The 19,358-nt window shown below is 33.2% G+C and overlaps 1 protein-coding gene across 1 annotated transcript in view; it reads right to left on the bottom strand.

Moving 5' to 3' along the window:
- AGTPBP1 (ATP/GTP binding carboxypeptidase 1) overlaps positions 1-19,358 on the bottom strand; it is a 170,299-nt gene that overhangs the window by 94,724 nt on the left and 56,217 nt on the right. Inside the window, 4 exon segments of the mRNA XM_079113373.1 lie at positions 140-237; positions 3,326-3,503; positions 5,335-5,543; positions 8,920-8,957. Coding sequence (XP_078969499.1) covers positions 140-237; positions 3,326-3,503; positions 5,335-5,543; positions 8,920-8,957 — 523 coding nt within the window.

Genomic DNA, 19,358 nt, shown 5'->3' with positions numbered 1-19,358 from the left:
TACTTAGTGTCCATAATAATCCATGACAAAAAGATATGGATAAAACAAACTGGTCTACCATTATATATATTTCCCAAACCTTTGTTTTACAACAAAAATATAAAATTTAAAGAGGTGACTAATAAAAATATTTACTAACCTTAAAATTTTGATCTAGGTCATCTTCATTTTCCATCTCACTTTCAGCTTCTAAATCAATATCATCGTTGTCATCACTTTCATCTACTACGTCATCCACTGTGATATAAAATGTGCTATAAGTAGGTCAGAGGTAAGCATTCTACAACATGCACATCCAAGGCAGAATGTTATATACACACAGTATTTCGATCACAAAAAAAGTAAATAAGATTTCTTACTGAAACAGTCATTAAGGCTCTACCAACTACTGGAAAAACCTATGAGATAATATGTGAAAGTGCTTTTAAATTTGGCAAGAATTTCAAAAATAAATGAGTTTATTAATGTTCTCAGTTTAAAAAAAAAACTAGTATCCAGTCTCCTGAATGAAACATCCTATTTCCTATTTATGATTAATTTCAATGACTCACTTCATCCCTTTATAATTATCCTCCTGTTTATTTCAATGACTATGTGCCAAGTACTATGCTGTATGCTGGAAATTTTTTTAGAGATGTGTTAATATAATCCCTACCCTCAGAGAGCTCATGAGGCTTGAGAGGAGAAAGAGAGAACAAGTAATTATAAATACAGAAGAAAAATGCTACTGAAGGCATAAAATCCAACAATCTATGGGAAAACAAAGATGCAATAACTAACCACAAACTGCTTAAAACTAAGGGATTGATCACATCACAGAACAGGTGGTACTTTAAGCAGTAAATCGAAGTAAATACAAGATATTTCAACATAAATATAAGGGTGGGTGAGTATGGTTTTTAAGAAGAAAAAATAATAACACTAAAAGAAATGACAATAAATGACTTGTTATTGGAAAATAACAAGTATGACCAGCATGTACTGTCTAATTAGGAAAATACTAAAAGGCAAATAAGAATGAGAAAATGAAGAATATAATGTAGCAGACCATAATTAAGATTTTTTTTTAACCTACTAAAGATAAACTGAAGACTTTCAAGAGGAGATGGTTTAATTCAACTTGCATTTTCAAATGATCACTCTGGCACATGTGAGAGAGGGAGCATATGAGTGGAGCAAGGCCAATGAATGGGGGGAAGACAAAACCCCTCTGAACCAATATAACAATAATGGGAATGAAGAAAGAACACGCATTAAAGAATAACTCAGAGAGCAGAATGTGGGGGGGGGCGGGGGGGGGGAAACAAGGACCATGGATATAGAGGAGACAAGGGAAAAAGAGCAAAAGAGTACTTTGAAGCTTCTCATGGGTCAGGGCTTATAAACAATACAGAAAATATTTGTTAAAAGATACCTTCCCAGACTCTTTTGACTTCCATTTTACAATGTGATATCCCTTTAGAATCTGCTCTCCTCGCCTTTCTTTTGGTAACAGAACCTCTGCAACAGGAATTCCAGCCTCCATTGTAGTAGTTACAGTCATACATATGAATGATTTTTGGACAATTGTGTAATGATGCAAAAATACAAATCACAGGTCCCATTCTTTAATTCTTTTGGTGGGTGGGAAGCAGGGATTGAACTCGGGGTTACTCAACCACTGAGTCACATTCCTAGCTCTATTTTGTATTTTTGTAGAGACAGGGTCTCACTGAGTTGCTTAGCACCTCACTTTCACTGAGGCTGGCTTTGAACTCACAATCCTCCTGCCTCAGCCTCCAGAGCTGCTAGGATTACAGGCATGTGCCACCGTGTCCAGCAGTCCCATTCTTTAAAAAAAAAATTGTCCTCTCCATTTTTTTTTCATTCCCATTTTCCACACACACATGAGGAAACCACCATAGGACATGATAAAAACATTCTTTGATGAGCTAGGACAACAGAGGTTTACTTCCCAGGGATTTCGTGCCAATCTTCTTGATAAATATTTGAGGGGGAAAAAAAATTCTATCCTGGGGTAATGCAGCAAAGGGATCTGGAGACAAACTTCCTGAACTCAAAGCCTGACTCCCCAACTTACAGGCTATTTGATCTTGAGTAGTTACATAAATTATTTGTATCTTAGTTTCCTCATCTAAAATATGAAGATGCTGATTCCCAATGTTCTTATAAGAGTTAATTTAATAAACTTTCATGCAGAGAGTATGTGTTATAAAAATGTTTATGATAATTATTTGAGTGCCTGTTCTATTGGGCTACTTTAACAGTACCAAACTGTCTCAAATTCTTTTTGGAAATAACAAAAAATAAGTATTCATATTGCATATGGTAACCTGGGTCTATTAATACCTGTGCCCTGACAACAGTCAGTCATGAATAAACAAAAACTGACATTTGGAGAAAAAGAGGGAACGAAGAACTTCTTAGGAAAAAATTAAGGGACTGAATTCAGAAAAGCCTACTGCAAACATGAAAAATGATTTCTTGGACAGTGAGAAGGGAAAATACAGTTCAGCTTCAGAGAGAAAATAAGTTTTTAATTTTTATCCAAAACTTTCAAATATTTTCCTTTATATGGTATTTTCCTTTGGGTTTATACTACAAATGTGAAATATGACATGTTATATAGCTTAGAGTGTATAAGACCTTTTCTATTCCAAAGATGCAATGGTACTCTTATACCATTACCAAAACTAATAACATTATTTATTATAGTTTAATCATACAATAGAAACCAGGGAATGTACATCAAAATTCTTGTTACTTTTAAAATGTCTGCATCTCATTTATATAAAAAAGTGAGATATAGGAAACAAATATCTTTTGGTAGGAAACTAGTTAGAAGAATTATACTACAACCTTATGTTGTAACCACTGAAAGAAATGAGATAGCACTTTCTTCCAGGCAAGTTATACGTAAGTTTTCATTGAGCATAAACTGTAACAATTTGGGGGATTCTATTTTTTTAACTTAAAAAAAAGAAAGTTCACTAACAAATGTTAACCTAAACACAATCATCAAAATGTTTAATGTTCTCAACTTATATTTTGAGAATTTATATAAATTACCAATTAATGTTCTTAAGTGATGTTTAAAGTTTCTCGAAATGAACATGTACACATATGTAAAACATTCTATGCTATTTCCCTAAATTAGAAGACTTCAATTGCTTATATTTAAAGGAATATTTATTAACTAAAGTAGTATGTAAAGGTTTATCAGATTCACTAAGACGCTCTTTTGCCAATGAATTAACACAAGTAAAGAAAGACTGTCAAGAGTCACAAAACCCCAATGGAGACAGCAGTCACCCTGTGGCCCTACCTTCAGGTGGTAAACTGTACAGCTGTGCCACAGGTCCAGTAACAGGAATAACTGGCAACTGGAAATGGAAAGAACTCTTAATTGTTGGGAGTGGCAGGCGATTTTTGGGGAAACACTTCCTCATTATAAGACTGGAGGTGTTGACAAGAGGATCAAGAGTCCTGACTGCCAAACATTCCTGTTTAAAAAGAAAAAGAAAAAGAAAAAGACAATGTGTCTTTGGTGCATAGCTGAACCAATTTTACATTACTTCAGAATATCAATATGTTAAAAATTTTCTATAAACATCACAAAAACCAATATTGCATCACACTAAGCCAGATAAGCCAACCCCAAAAAACCAAAGGCCAAGCGTTTTCTCTGATAAGTGGATGCTGATACATAATGGGAGTGGGGGTGGGGGTTTAAGAGAAGAATGGAGGAACTTTGGATTGGGCAGAGGGGAATGAGGGGAAGGCCAGGGTAAGGGGAGAAGATGGTGGAATGAGACAGACATCATTATCCTATGTACATGTATGATTGCACCAATGGTGTGACTCTAAATCGTGTACAGAGAAATGAAAAGTTGGACTCCATTTGTGTACAATGAAACGAAATGCATTCTGCTGTCTTGTATAACTAAATAGAATTTAAATTTTTTTAATTTAAAAAACAATACAACACAGGATAATTATAAAACAGTTTTACTGTTCAGAAGTGTCTATCTATAAATAAGAACAACACGTGGGATAAATTTAGTAGGCCTAAACATCTTAACAATGTACCATTTTTGATACTGAAAGTCAACACAGTACTATACATAAGTGATTTAGGGGACATTCAGCAAGTCTAGACAATAAAATGGAAAAAAATATTTATGAGAAGGAGAAAAAGTATTAAGAAAGTAAGAAATATAAACAAACATGCATTTGCCTAAAACTTTCTCAGAATTCTGTTTTCATGCAAATGAACCTCTCATAAGTTGGTCATTCAGTTTATGCAAGAACAGCCTAAATAAACCAATTTAAGAGTTATTTGCAGTCAGAGAATCTATTTTGAGAAGGACTAAGGCACAGGGGATTTAATTATGTCATATTATGGTAATATTAGTGACAACTGACATTTAGATGGCACTCTGATACATTGTAAAATTTTCAATACACATTTTCACATCTGATCTGGCAAAACAGATGAAAAATTAAGGCCCAATAATATCGTCACCTAACTCTTCCTCATAATATCAAATATCCATCATTGTCTTGATTAGGAAGAGTAAAAGCAGGTACATATGATTGCTCTAAAGAATAATAAGGGTAAACATAAAACACGGGCTTGGACATTTATTACCATGTAGAAAGACGGCTTATCATGTGTAAAAGCCAAGAGATCACAACCAAGACAACTATCTGGCATTTTCTAAAGGACAAATTTCTTTTTAATATTTATGAACTTCTAAAAACAAGAGGGTTGCATTACAGCATTCTTATTCCCCATATTTTAGAGACTTCTACAGATGCTAGAAAACATTTCACTGAATATACCATCAAAAATGTTTAATGCTGGAGGTGGCTGACAGAACTAGCACTGCAGGTTTCTCTTCAGTACCTTCTCTAGTCAAAAAAGGCTCTATCCAGCAGGAAAATAAGCACAATACTCATAAACAACAGAATTGCCCTAACAGCTGTATGGGATCCACACAAAACTGAGTTATGTACAGTTGACTGCACACTCTAGAAATTGTAGTTATATGGAATCCTTTCTTACCCAGTAGGTGGTTTTATACATGTTCCCTTAATCTTTGAAGGGGGGAAAAAAAATCTCACATTGCAGAGATGGGCATTGACCACTTTCTCAAATTCAGTCTGAGTTCACATGTGAGAAATGATTGCGCCTTTTGGTTTTGATATTTTTTAAATATAAATACATATATATACATCTCATATGAATATCTGAGTATTTGCAAATTGTTTCTTAAGAACCAAATCATAACACTAATACATAAGTAGAGTAATGGTAAGAAAAAAACTCACTTGTGAAGTGTTATACAGAATTTTCATCCCATTGGCATCAATAAATGCTTTTCTTCCCAACTTGATGTTTGTAACGCTTTTTAAGCTCTGTAAAATTCCTTTCCGAATGAGCATGTTTCTATGCCGATTATCATGGCGATGCCAATCTACATAAATTGTTAAAAGCACTTGGACATATCCTCTGTCTACAGCTCTCCTGGCATTTGTTTCTTTAACAAAAGAAAATTGAGAAAGAATATTTTTTAAATGACAAGAGAAAGTGCTGGAATGAATCAAATTAAAAGTATAGCCTCAATACTGAGATGAAAGGCAACTATATGTTTAAATATATTTTTCTAAAAAATTAAATACGACAAGTTCCACACAATATTACATTTTCCAGAAAATTTCCTACCCAAATTTAGTGATTTCTAAATATGGAAATTCTTTAATAAAATTAGGTCTATATCATTTTAAACCAAAAAAACTTCCTGTATTTTAAAACTTATGAATATACTGACATTAAACCAAATTAAGGGTACAAGCTTTTAACTTACTAGCTATGAAAATGATTTTGTTAAAAGCTGTTATCACTTTTATTAATGTCTATCACAAACTTGGTGTTCCCGAATGAAATTAACCCCATTAAAATAGAATTCCTATACAAACTTTGTTTCCATTGAAATTAATGGCTCTAATTATCCCATAATTATATAAATATCCAAGCCATAACAATGCTAAGTTAAAAATACTTAAACAACTTTTTAGTAAATGAAATGGAAGGAACATTACATGATTAGAAAATGATGCTTCTAATGCATTAAATTTTAAATATAATGAGAACTATTCACTAAAGATTTTCTGTAAATGATCAATTTGATTGGAGTACAATTAACAGAAATGAATCCACAAATTCAGGCTAATTTTATTAAAGTATTAATATTTAAAATTATTAACCAAAACAGTGCATTTTACAGCAGCAAAGAAATTATATCATAGCAACATACTGAGCCACCCAGTGTTACTTTGGTGAGTGGATTATAAAGATTGCAAGATAAGACTGGAATATCAATCCATCTGAGGTTGTTTAATTACAAAGAAATTCTGATTTCTTTTTTCTCCCTTCTTTTTTGCAGTGCTGGGTATTGAACCCAGGGCAAGAACTCTACGACTAAGCTAAATCACCAGCCCTCTAGACTCTTCTTAATTTCAAATTCTTCCACAAAATGACCACTGATCCACCACCTGGACTTTAAGAAAATAATGATTTGGGTTGCCTGAAAGAATTACTCTATTTCCCAAATGAGCTAAAATATTACACTGAGATAAACATACATAATTCCCTTTCTGAACTATATTCTGCCATTAGAGAAGGAAGAAACTTACCAAGGGAAGAAACCTGTAACATCTGAAAGCTTTAAAACCGCTACTGTATCTAAAAATAGCTAGTTTACTAAGGCTGTGGCTATTTACAAAATCAGTTCAATTGCTTTGACCAACAAACATTTCATGTATTTTAAATGAATACACACTTTGTTTACACCAATTGAAATATATAAGCCCTTACCAGTTGTGAATATGATTTTGTTAAAAGCCAGTATGATCCATTGTAACTATTACAAACTATGTGTTCTGTCAGAATTCTCAACAGTCCAAATGGTTTTCATGAAAATAAGAAACAGTTATAATTCAAACAGGTGCTGAGGTGATCCTTAAAGGAAATGAACAGAGCTACCTACAGTCTGTACTAAGCACAATTAAAACAGATTATACAGGGATTTTTATTTTTTGTGTTCAGGGCACACAACTCCCTATCAGCCTATTTCTTCTTCTCTCTCTAATTAAAAGAAAATTTAAGTTGACCATTATTGAATTTGTGCTTCAACAATGGTAACTGAACTATCATCATATATTTACCTCATACTCTCCCACACTTATTTTGGTAGTCAAATTTATTCTTTTAAAGTAAATGACTGTCACTGCACAAAAAAAAATTAAAAAGGAATTTTTAAAAATAATAAGTGAAACTGCTCCAAAATGCAATGGTCCATTTAAAAAAATGAAATAAATGCAATGTGCTACTAAATACTATTTCATATTATTAAAAGTTCATTGTATTTAATGTCATATATCATTTGAAACTATATTAAATATAAACTACTTGTCAGTTATTATTTTTTAATCCTGATAAACAAGTATGTTTGCCCAGCATTCTTCTTTGAAAAAGAAGAGAGGGTGTAAAAGGAAGACTATTACTTAAAACTGAAGAAATCAGACTTCGATCATCTTAGGTTAATTGATTTCTACAAAATATTTGAAACTTCTGGGAGTTTTAGTTTTCATTGACTCAATTAATAATTGTTACCAATGATTTGGAAAATTAGTAAGCTTTAATAAACTTTTAAACAGCTATTCTAATCCATTTCAAATCAGATTTACTCTTTATACAGTTTGAATTACAAAGTCAGAGACAATAAAGCAAGGCTATGAATAACTATTATTAATCCACGTATGTCATCTTGGTCTAAAGTTTATCATATCACAAATGAAAATAAAGCTACAGAGTCAACCTAGATGAGTATCATATGTTTCATTTTAAGAGTAAAATTGTTAAGTAAGAACTCAGGTGTGTAATACCAAGATGATTTCTGAAATTTAACAAATCATTACTTTACCAAATATCAGATTTTGAATAATCATTTGCTACTATTCAAAAAAACAATTCTAACAATTCAGATTAAAGGGCAAGTAAGTCTCACCCTTGAAAGATTTTGAACCAGTGCATGTCTTAGGAGGAAGGAGAATGTGAACTCCATCAACAGATTAAATGATAAGTCTCAAATGTTAATTTATTCAACCAATCATTCATGAGACTAACAACAGGGGACCTTTGGGGGGCACAGGGGCAAACTGGGTATTAAACCCAGGGCCTTGTGCACTCCATGAAAGTGCACTACCACTGGGCTATATTCCGAGGCCCAAATATGAAATTTAAAATAGAGATACTAACTAAAAAATATACAGGGGGGGAAAAGCTGCAAATGTAGATGATAATTCTCCAAAAGCATCATAACACACATCTACTCTAATGCTTTAATTGTTAAGATAAAGTAATTTATTTTCTAAATGAATTAATTAGACTGTAAGCTTACATTAACAGTCACTTTTTAAATGTTATCAATTTGAATTTGTGGTAGAAACAAAATTGCTAATAAAAGAATCTAAGATAAAATCATATATAAAGAGAACTTCTCATAGTAAAAGTTATATTTATCGTGTTAAAGTTTTACTCTTTAAAAAAAGATACTTAAATGAAATTTACTTATTTTCCTCTACTAATATAGCTTCAAGTTTATATAAATACTTTAGAAATAGGAAATAAATGTACTTAATTACATAAATGTACTGAAAAAATTATAATGCAATAAACATATGGCATTAGTAATATATATCAACTGCACTAGAAGACAAAATAAATTTCAAAATTAAATATTAAAAACCAGCTTTAAAACTACAAAACTAAATCTACATTTCCAGTTTCTTTAACATAGTAAATAGAATGCTCAGGAAAATAGTATCTAGTATTTCTAGTATTTAAAAACTTACTTGATTTTAGCAATGCAGCAAGAGTGTCTAAAGCAACCCTGTCAACACAACAAGAAAACACAAACAACAACAAAACTAGTAAAATTAATCTACAATAGTAAATTCATACAATCTTGTAAGATAAGTAATTCTATTATCTATTCCAAACTTATTCTTGTTAAGAGCATCAATTACATATGGCGTTTCTCCATATTCATCTTTCCCTTCAGCTTAAAATTAGATATGAAGAAGACTAAAATAGCAAAAGTACCAAAAATTTTTAAGAAAGAAAAAGAAGAAAATTAACATTGTCTAAGTCTTTATGTCAGAAGTTAGATGAATGATATCTATCATTGACCCTGAGAAAAGTCACAAAGGAACCATACTATCAAGAATCATTGTCCCTGGCTTATAAAGGTATTAAAACAAAACCAAGTTTCAACAGATTCATTTAATAACTATAAAATTCTACAGATAATTTCTTAGCTTTCTGACATTAAAGTATTTCAGTTCTATCAAGCTATAATCTCATATTAAGGTGATAACAAGTGTAAAACATTTTAGAACACAGAAGTTGGAGAAAAGAAGAATAAGCCCTTAATGTCTGTCAGCCAAGAGGCACCAAAGAAAGTAACTATTATCTCAAAAATTCTTACATCCCCAGAGAGGACAAAGGAATACTCCTAAAAATTGAATATACATATATTTTTTTGAACATAAAATACTCACAGTGAAATCAGTTGCCATTAATCAGCTATAAAAATACATATCACTGTGGAAAACCTGTAATTCAAGTTGTTTTTAAAAAATAAATTACTAAAAAAATTACAATTTCAATAACTTTAAAAATGTAAGGCTGCAAACTATAGTACCTTTTAGTGAGAAATCAACTATAGTTAATTTATATTAAAATATGTATGCTATCAAACTTAACTAAGCATTTCACTCACAATTAAGCATTTGTTGAATGCCTACTAGACACCCACAGTATCGAGTTCTTCATGGGTATAAAATTTAAAAACAAGCTTATCTCTTCAACAGATATTTTTACAATCTACATAATGTAATAAAATATGCACACCTATGAAAAACTACTCAAGAGGTTAAAACCAAAAACAAGGTAATAAAGTAAAAGTTGCATACATTAGTGGTAAAGTAGAGGCAGCATGTCCAAATGCAGGAAAAGGTAAAGAGATAATGGATCAGAAGACTTAAGATGGACATTGGTTCATAGTAATACCTGAAATAATCATCCATGACTATGCACCAAGTAGATACTCAACAAAAGACCAGTAAGAGAAAGTTCTTAGTAGTTACACTTTGGTTTGACACAAATAAAGCAAACATGTGAAACTTTATTTATAATAATATTCACAGAGTAAAAACAAAGTATATACTTTTTAAAATATCATAAATCCATACCTATAAGTTTCTCAAAACAATGTGAAATGTTGGTGATGGTGAGTTAAAAGTAAAATGAACATTATAAAATTATGTGTTGAATTTTCATTGCATTAGTTGTATAATAAAACGCACAAAAGAATGTAAAACTATGAGAATACGGATGGAGAGTGAAGTTAAAATTGGTCAAAATTAAATACAGAACTAAATAGGTCTTCCAAATGAAACTTGTTTATAAAAACTGAAATGGAAAAGAAAAGTAAGACCTGAAAAATACAAGATAGCATTGTAGGTACTTTCTATATGCTTTCTACTTTAATTCTTCAAACAGTCCTGGTCTACAGAATTGGCAAAGAAAATGGAAAATAAAAAATTTAAAATATGACATGCCTAGAGCCAAATAAAAACTCAATGATATGGAAAATGAATAATATAAGGCATTTGTTGAGAAAGGAATTAGAAAACCAGAAGGCAACCTGGCCCACAAGATGAGCAAGGCTGGACTCCATACACCTCCAACCCATCTCACCTGTGGTCCTTCAGGCAGCTTCCCAGATCCACACAATTCTCCTGGGGGCCACAGCAAGGGCCCAAGGCCCATAAGCAGGACAGTGACCATCAGGGTTGGCTAGGCTATTGCCCTATCACGTCAGGCCAAGCCACTGAGGGAGCACCTTCTGTCCTGGGCAGTGGCCACTGAGTAGGCTACCTATTCAGGTGATGAGGAAGACTCATCAGCCAGCAAAGAAGTCTGCTGCTACTGGATATCTCCACTGCCTGACCACAACAAAGGCTAGGTCCTCACTCAGGGTCTCCTGCAGTCCTGCAGCCACTCTGGGCCCTGCTTCTGTCTCTTCTTTTGGAATGTCTTGTGGGTTTGACTCCTGTTACTGCAACCTGCAAATCCAAGAGACACATTCCTCTGGAAGACAAGAGAGCTGCTTCTTCAGAATCAAAAAAGAAGACTGACATGCTATCCCTGTGGGGAGTTCCCAAAAGCACACCTTATCATACCTGGAGTCAAACAAAGAGCCTGTTTGCCAGAAAGGCTTCCTGACTGCTGTGTAGGAGGTAGAATAACATTCTGACTCTTCAAGAGGAGGCTGTGGGGGTTCAGAACCAATCAGTGCCATCTCACCTTCAAAGACTGGGGACACACTGTGTAGTTCTTTTTATAGAAGTGAGATGTACAAGATTACCTATAAGAGGAAGATTCCAGGGACTTAAAAACACAAAGATTTATACCTTGGTAGCCCTCTGGAATGCTGAAAAAAAGTTCTATATTAAAGTTATAGAATTTATGTGGAAGTAAATGTCGCTTTATAAACAATAACACTGAATGAGGAATACTATCTGTGAAGAAACCTTCTGTAGACTAATAAACAGCACAAGCTTAGGCTGACCTTAAACTTGTCCGTTAGGGCAAGTCTCAGATAGACTGCCAAAGTGGCCAAATAAGATATTATGAAGTAGCAATCCTCTAACTACAGTAGTTGCAAGGAAACTGCCCCCTCCAAATCATAATGCCAAGTAGGAAAATGATCTCCAAGTGCTCCATGTGTAGGGAATTTTCTAAAAGAACAGATCTTTTTATGAGTCGGAAAAACCACATAGCTGAGAAGCCCCACAAATGTGACAAGTGTGATAAGGAACTTCATAATCACTGGACAGACCACACAAGAAAGAAGAACTGTAAATGTGATGACAGACATAAAATAAGTACAAATATGCATGTATCAAATGTCTGAGAGCCCAATTTTATAAAACAAATACTACTAGAAATAAAGGAAGAAAAAGGCCTCAATACAATAGTGAATGGGGGAAAACTGATTTCAAGGCATACTACAGAGCCATAGTAACAAAACCAGCATAAAAACAGACCCACAAGCCAATGAAACAGAACAGAGGGCTCAGAAATAAATCCACACATCTTTAGCCAACTGATTCTTGTCAAAGGTGCCAAAAACATACAGTGCTGAAGAAAAGATAGCCCTGTAAAACTGGATATCCCCAGGTAGCTGAAAACTAACTCAAAAGTAGACCAAAGGACTTAAAATCAGCATACTACAGAGATACAGCCACATCAATGTTCATAGCTGCTCAATTCACAATAGCCAGATTGGGGAACCAACCTAGATGCCCTTCAGTTGATGAATGGATAAAGAAACTGTGGCACATATATACAATGGAATATTACTCCGCCATGAAGAATGATAAAATTATGGCATTTGCAGGCAAATGGATGAAATTGGAGGATATCATGCTAAGTGAGATAAGCCAATCTCAAAAAACTAAAGGACGAATGATCTCGCTGATAAACAGATGAAGACATATAAGGGGGGGTGGGAGGGGTTAGCATTAGGGTTAGGGTTAGGTTTAGGGTTAGGGTTAAGGAGGGTTGTAAGAATGGAGGAAGGAAGGACTGTATAGAGGGAAAAGAGGGGTGGGGAGGGGGAAGGGAAAAAAATAACAATGAATCAAACAAGATTGCCCTATGTAAATTTATGATTTTTAATATAAATAAATAAATAAATAAATAGTAGATCAAAGACCTTACTTAGTGTGGGACCTAAAACTCTACTAGACAAAAATATAGCAGAAACAATTCAAGATACCGGCATAGGCAATTATTTCCTGAATACAACTCCAAAAGCACAAGAAAAAAAAAAAGAACAGGCAAATGGAATTCCAACAAATTAAAAAGCCTCTACAAAGCAAAGGAAAACAGTCAACACAGTGAAAAGACAACTTATAGACTAGAAAAAAATCTGCCAGCTATTTTTCTGACAATTAATATTCGAAATATATTTAAAAATAAAAAATTAAACAAAAAATAAGCAAACTAATCAAAAAAATTGGCAATCTGAATAGATACTTCTCAAAGAAATACAAATGGCCAATAAAGATTTGAAAAATTTTTCACTACCATTAGCCATCAGAAAAATGCAAAAGTACAGTTAGATTTCATCTCACTCTAGTTAGACTGGCTATTATCAAAAGAACAAAAAAAAAAACACTAGCAAGGATGTAGGAAAAAATGAAACCTTATACACTGGTGGGAATTAAATTAGTATGGCCAAAAAGTAAAACAGTAAAGAGGTTCATAAAAACAAAAACAACAACAAAAAAAGTTACCATATGATCCAACTATAATACTCCTGGGTATTCCATTTGAAGGAAATAAAGTCAGCATGCAAAAAAATACCTGCAGGCCCATGTTTATTGCCACACTATTCATAATAGCTGAGCTAAGAAGCCAATGTTCCTATCAACAGATGAACAGATAAAGAAAATATGGTATATATACACAATGGAGTATTACCCATAAAGAAGAATGAAATCCTGTATTTGCAGAAAAATGGACGGAACCAGAGGACAATATGTTTAGTAAAATAAGTCAAACAATAGACAAATATTGTATGTTTTCTCTCATATACAGAAAGAAAAAGAGAAAAGGCAACCTGAAAATAGAAAAGGGATACAGGGATTACTGGAAACTGGGAAGGGGCCACAGGAAAGAGTGAATGGACATGATTAATATATAATATATGCAAGTGTAGAAATACTAAGATGAATCCCACTAATTTGTACAATTAATATGTACTAATAATTATAATTTTAAAAAAACAGACAACTTGAACATTTACTTCCAGAAAACATGAAATAACAGAAACCAAATCTACCCTCTCATCTGAGATGTAACTTTTTTAAAAAAGGACAAAATAAATAAACTATTTAAATACATTTAAGTGTCAGGCAGTGAAGGACAGAAATCCATAAGGGATAAAAGCAAATAAGGGAGGTCCTAGAATTGCCCCAGCTCACTGTACCGTGGGAGCCATAGCAGAGAAGACTAAATCAGGGCACAGGGCAGACCATGGAAAAAGCAACTTGTACAGAAAGAGAAGTCCTGAGGTTTTTCAGAGGTTTCTGTTTGAATATTCAACGAAGCAGAGATCAGTACATGTATGTGAAGTAACTAAAAAGGCTAGGGAAAAGATCATCCAAAAAGACTGGAGAATAGTGTCTGATATTCACACAGGGCTGTGAATGGTACCTGTTCCCTTAACCAGATTGGAAGCTCTCATAATTCGTGTGTCTTGTGGTAGAAGACTCAGGAGTTTGCCTCACTAGGGAAGAATTACTAGTCCTAGACTCAATAGTAGTCTCTTCCCACCAAAAAAATCTAGAAAGACTGCAAAAGATCAAACTCTTTCTGTGAAACCTGTGTACCCAAAAACAAACCTGAAAGGGGTTGGGGAAATAGCTCACTTGGTAGAGTGCTTGCCTTGCAAGCATGAGGCCCTGGGTTCAATCCCCAGCACCACCAAAAAAAAAAAAAAAAAAAAAACCTGAATATTCACAGAAACATCAAAATACCCAGCATCCAGAAAGGTAAAATGCACAATGCTGGCCCCCTAACAAAATGATAAGGCTTGCAAAAAGAAAGGAATTAAAACCCATGATGAAGACAAATAAACAAATGAAACTGACCTAGAACTGATATAAATGTGCAAAAACATCAAAATACTTACTACCACTGTACTCCATGTGTTCAAATAACTAGAGAAAAAATTTAACATGCTAAGAAAAAACAGTTTTATGCTACTACCATTTGATCCAGACACTCTACTCCTAAGGATTTACCCAACAACAACAAAAAAAGGCCATACAAAGTTTTGTACATAAACATTCACAGCTGATTTATTTTTAACAGTCAAAAATCTGAGTAACTCAAATGTCTTTCAAAAGGCAGTTGGATAAACAAATTATGATATACATACAACTGTGAATACTACACAATGATTAAAAGGAATGTTACATAACAATATAAATCTAAATATGTGATGCATGAAAGAAATTCAATTCCCCACCACCAACAACAATAACAACAAAAATCAAGCATACAAAACTCCTGAACACCCAAATCAATCTAAAGCGCAGAAAGCATTCTCTGGTTAAACCCAGGCCAAGAGGAGGGAGCATGAGAGGAATTACCAAGAAACAGTAAAGTTTTAAGGGGCAACACATGCTCATTATCGTAAACATCTTTAACTGTGATATATAAGACCATATTGTGATTTTTATGGGCTCTAGTCACTTCTTTGCTTTCATAGGCCCTTCCTTCCTCCATTAAATATAAATATAAATATATATATATAAAATATACATTTTAGGTTATATATACTTAAAATTGATATATTATAACTGTATTGGTATAAAGATGTGTTAATAATAACAAATTAAATCATTTTCTGCCTGAAAGTTCACTTTTCTTCTTATAACTTTAAAGAAATTAAAACATCTTTGTAGGCCCCTAAAGTATCAAGGGCCCTCAGCACTGCCTGAAGACTTAGTCAACCCTGCAAAATGTCATTCTTATCAACTGTATCAACTGTACACTATGAATATATACAATTTATTATATGTAGGAAAGGTGTTTTCAACAATCAGGTCTAATATGGGAATTAAGTAAATCCCTTTTTCTATGGCACTTTGAAATGTTATAAATTTCTTTTATTTAAGAAGTGGTAATAAAATTGAAACAAAATATTTACTCCACAAAGCACTAAACGATCTGTGATTAATCATATTTAACAAGTCTCAAGGCTCACTGACTTGTGTATGTGTTCTCTACAATAAGTAACAGATTCAACTGTGTATTCCTTGCCATTCAATATAAGCAGTGTTTTTATTAACAATTTTACAATACAAACTACCACAATCCATCGAAAATAAGATAATGACATTTTAGGTAACTATGTAGAAGAAAGACAGTTAACAAAGTGAAAGATCAGAAATGATGGCTACCATTAAATATTTACACTTAATTGTTAATCACTGTTATGGGTAGAACTGCATCCCCAAAAAACGCATGTTGAATTCTTAACCCCCAGGATGTCAGAATGTAACCTTATTTGAAAATACCATCACTGGAGACAGAATTGGTTAAGATGAGGTCATACTGGAGGAGGTGGGCCCTTAACACAACATGAATGCTGTTCCAATAAGAGAGAAGACCATGAGAAGACACACACAAGGGGAGAACATCACCATGTAATGAAGGCAAAAAGTGAAATGCTACAGCTGCCTACTAGGACTGCAAACATCAATGCAACCATCAAAAGGTAGAAAGAGCAAGGAGGGGTGGCACACGCCTGTGAACTCAGCTTTTCAGGAGGCTGAGTTCTCAAGTTTGAGAACTGGGCAACTTGTCTCAAAATAAAGGAAAAAGGGTTGAGAGGTATATCTCAGTGGTAGAGAAACTCTAGGTTCAATCTCCAGTACCACAACAAAAACAAAATAAAATAAAGCCAGAAAGAAGTTAGGAAGGATTCTCCCCTATAGGTTTTAGAGGGAGCATGACCCTTCTGAGAATTTTGATTTTGAACTTAAACTCTCTAAAACTGTGAGGCAATATATTTCTGTTGTTTTAAGCCACCACATTTGGGGTACTCTGATAAAATAGCCCTAAGAAACGAAAACAATATATTGTATGTAATTGCTTACAATGAACCCATAGGATTTTCCCATCTATAGTTAATTCGTTATTCAAAACTACAAAAATATTACAGTACTTTCAGAAAGTCTTTCTCCAGGCTGGCAGTTGTTTACAACATGCTTGAACCAAATAATAATGTTTCTCACAGCTTTTAATCCTAAAACATTTTTATAACATGGTATTTTTTTACATTTATTCTTCAACACTGGCAAGTTGAAACAGTAACTGTTTTTTCTGACTCTAGAGCCCATCGAGTTTATTCTATTGTTCTGTTAAATTTTAAAAAAAATTATGAAGCCTGGTAAAAACTCATCTTTAAAATTTACCACCAAAAATAATTTTTAAACATACTAAACTTCAGCACAAAAAATTTTTGAGATTCTGACATTTATAAGCCAGCATGAATTTATTAAAGTTATCAAAGAATTTCAAAATATAAGATTTGTTGAAATATAGTATTAGGTTAAATTGATAAAAATTTCTTAGTATCAATAATTTATACTTTCTCATAAATTTTCCCAATCTTTCTGGGAAAGAACAACACAACCAATAACTTGGAAAGTAGTCTGTGTCTTACAGTAAAGGAAGAAAAGCTTAAATCCAGGTGCTGAAGTTAATCTACTTTTCTTTGAGAGTCAATCCTTACAATGACCAGCAACATAGAGAAACTCAAAAAACCACAGTTACAATAACTTTCTCAAGTGTTTCATTTTGGATTAACAGCTTTAAATCTGAACCCTTAAACTGGAAAGGAAGGAAATCCTAAAGGAAAGCATCACCCTTCCAACATAAATCTCTCTCAATCTTCTTCCCTTTTAAGATGGGGTATTTTTAAGGGGAGGAAGAACTACAATAGAAAGCTCTAGATAACTGAGTTTTCTTAGTTAATTTGGGAGAAGACCTTCAAATTATTAAAAAAGACAAAGCAATCAAGATGGACATATGTAGTCACTGAATTATTTATTCTTTTGGAAGTAAAAATAAAGTTAAAATTAGTTGTTGTTTTTTAATTAAATTCCTTACAGATTAAGGAAGATATATAAATTTAAAAATAGGGCTGAAGATGTAGTTCCCTGGTAGGCAAAGTGCTTGTCTGGCATGTATGGAGCCCTGGGTTCAACTTCCAGCACCACCTATATATACACACACAAACATACATGCAAATACACATACATTTTGTATTAGCTAGGACTCATTCTCAGCCACATTACTACACTGCCTACCTAAACTATATTACATTAATATAGGCACTGTACTAGGTATCAGAATCATCGCATTAAATCCTAATCATCTTACAGTGAAGGTACTGATATTATTACCACTTTACAGACAGGAAAGGGGGACATAATAGGTTAAGCCACTTACATCATATCATGGAGCCAGTGAGAGGGCTATATGCAAATCCAGATCTGCCTGCCTTCAGAGCCCACTCTTAAGTCACTACACTACACTGATCCTAAATTGGTTTTACTGTGATACAAACATTTTGTCTTGTTACATTTCATCACATATTCCAAAACTGTGTATCATCTTTGCCTAAGTAATGTTCAATCACTCCACCAAATAATATTTAATAATATGTGCAAATAAGGACCCAAAATATATTAAAATATGTTGATCTTTATTAAGAAAGGGTTAAAAAAGAAAACAGGAAATGTCCTGAACCACCTGTTTTAGACTAAAATTTAACCAAATAGTTTATGTAAACAAGGTCTTCTTCATAAGAGATTCATAGTTAATACAGAACAAATGAGAAAATTAGAAAATTCATTATTTTATAACCCCTAAAAAAATAACAGATCCAGGCAATCCAAAGAATGAGTGAAAAATCACTAAGTGACAAGTACATGGGAACATTCTAATGGATGGATTCCCTCAACTTACATGATGCAAAACAAAGTACCCTGAACTACCTCTGAAATATTTTGATTAGAACCTAATAAATACAATCAAGTCACTAGCTCTACCAGTATACAGAAAATATAAGGAACATACCTGTTTGTTAAATGACCCCAGCATAGTCACCCTAATCCAGAATGTGGATCATTCTAAAGAAATATCACACAATTCCTTCAACAAATAAAACAGAATCAAAAAAATGGGGGGACTTTTACTGATTTTAAGTTTATGAGACATGTCAATCAAACAGACTGCACAGACCTCGTCTGGACCCTGATATGAACAAGCCAACTGTAAAAATTGCATTCCTTAGATAACCAGAAAAAGTGAGATGATACTGAGCACACAAATAATATTGTGATGACACAAAAAGAAAAAAACATTTGTATCTGATAATGATCATATTGAAGAATTTACAGATGAAATGTAATGGTGGATATCTGATTTAAAATAATCCAGGAAAAAATATGGGCAGAAAAAGTAAAGAATAAATAAAAATGGCAGGATATTAATTGCTGTGGAAATTGGGTGACAGGTGCATGCAGAGTTCATTATACTATTATCTCCACTTCTGTGTAAACCTGGGAACTTCCTAAATACAAAAAGCAATAATGTGTATATCTTGTTTGGATTCTGATTCCAACAAACCAACCATAGA

The sequence above is a fragment of the Sciurus vulgaris genome, assembly GCF_902686455.1.
Source record: "Sciurus vulgaris genome assembly, chromosome: 15".
Taxonomy (NCBI): Eukaryota; Metazoa; Chordata; class Mammalia; order Rodentia; family Sciuridae; genus Sciurus; species Sciurus vulgaris.
The sequence above is the reverse complement of the archived record's forward strand: the minus strand, read 5'-3'. Positions and strand labels throughout refer to the sequence as shown.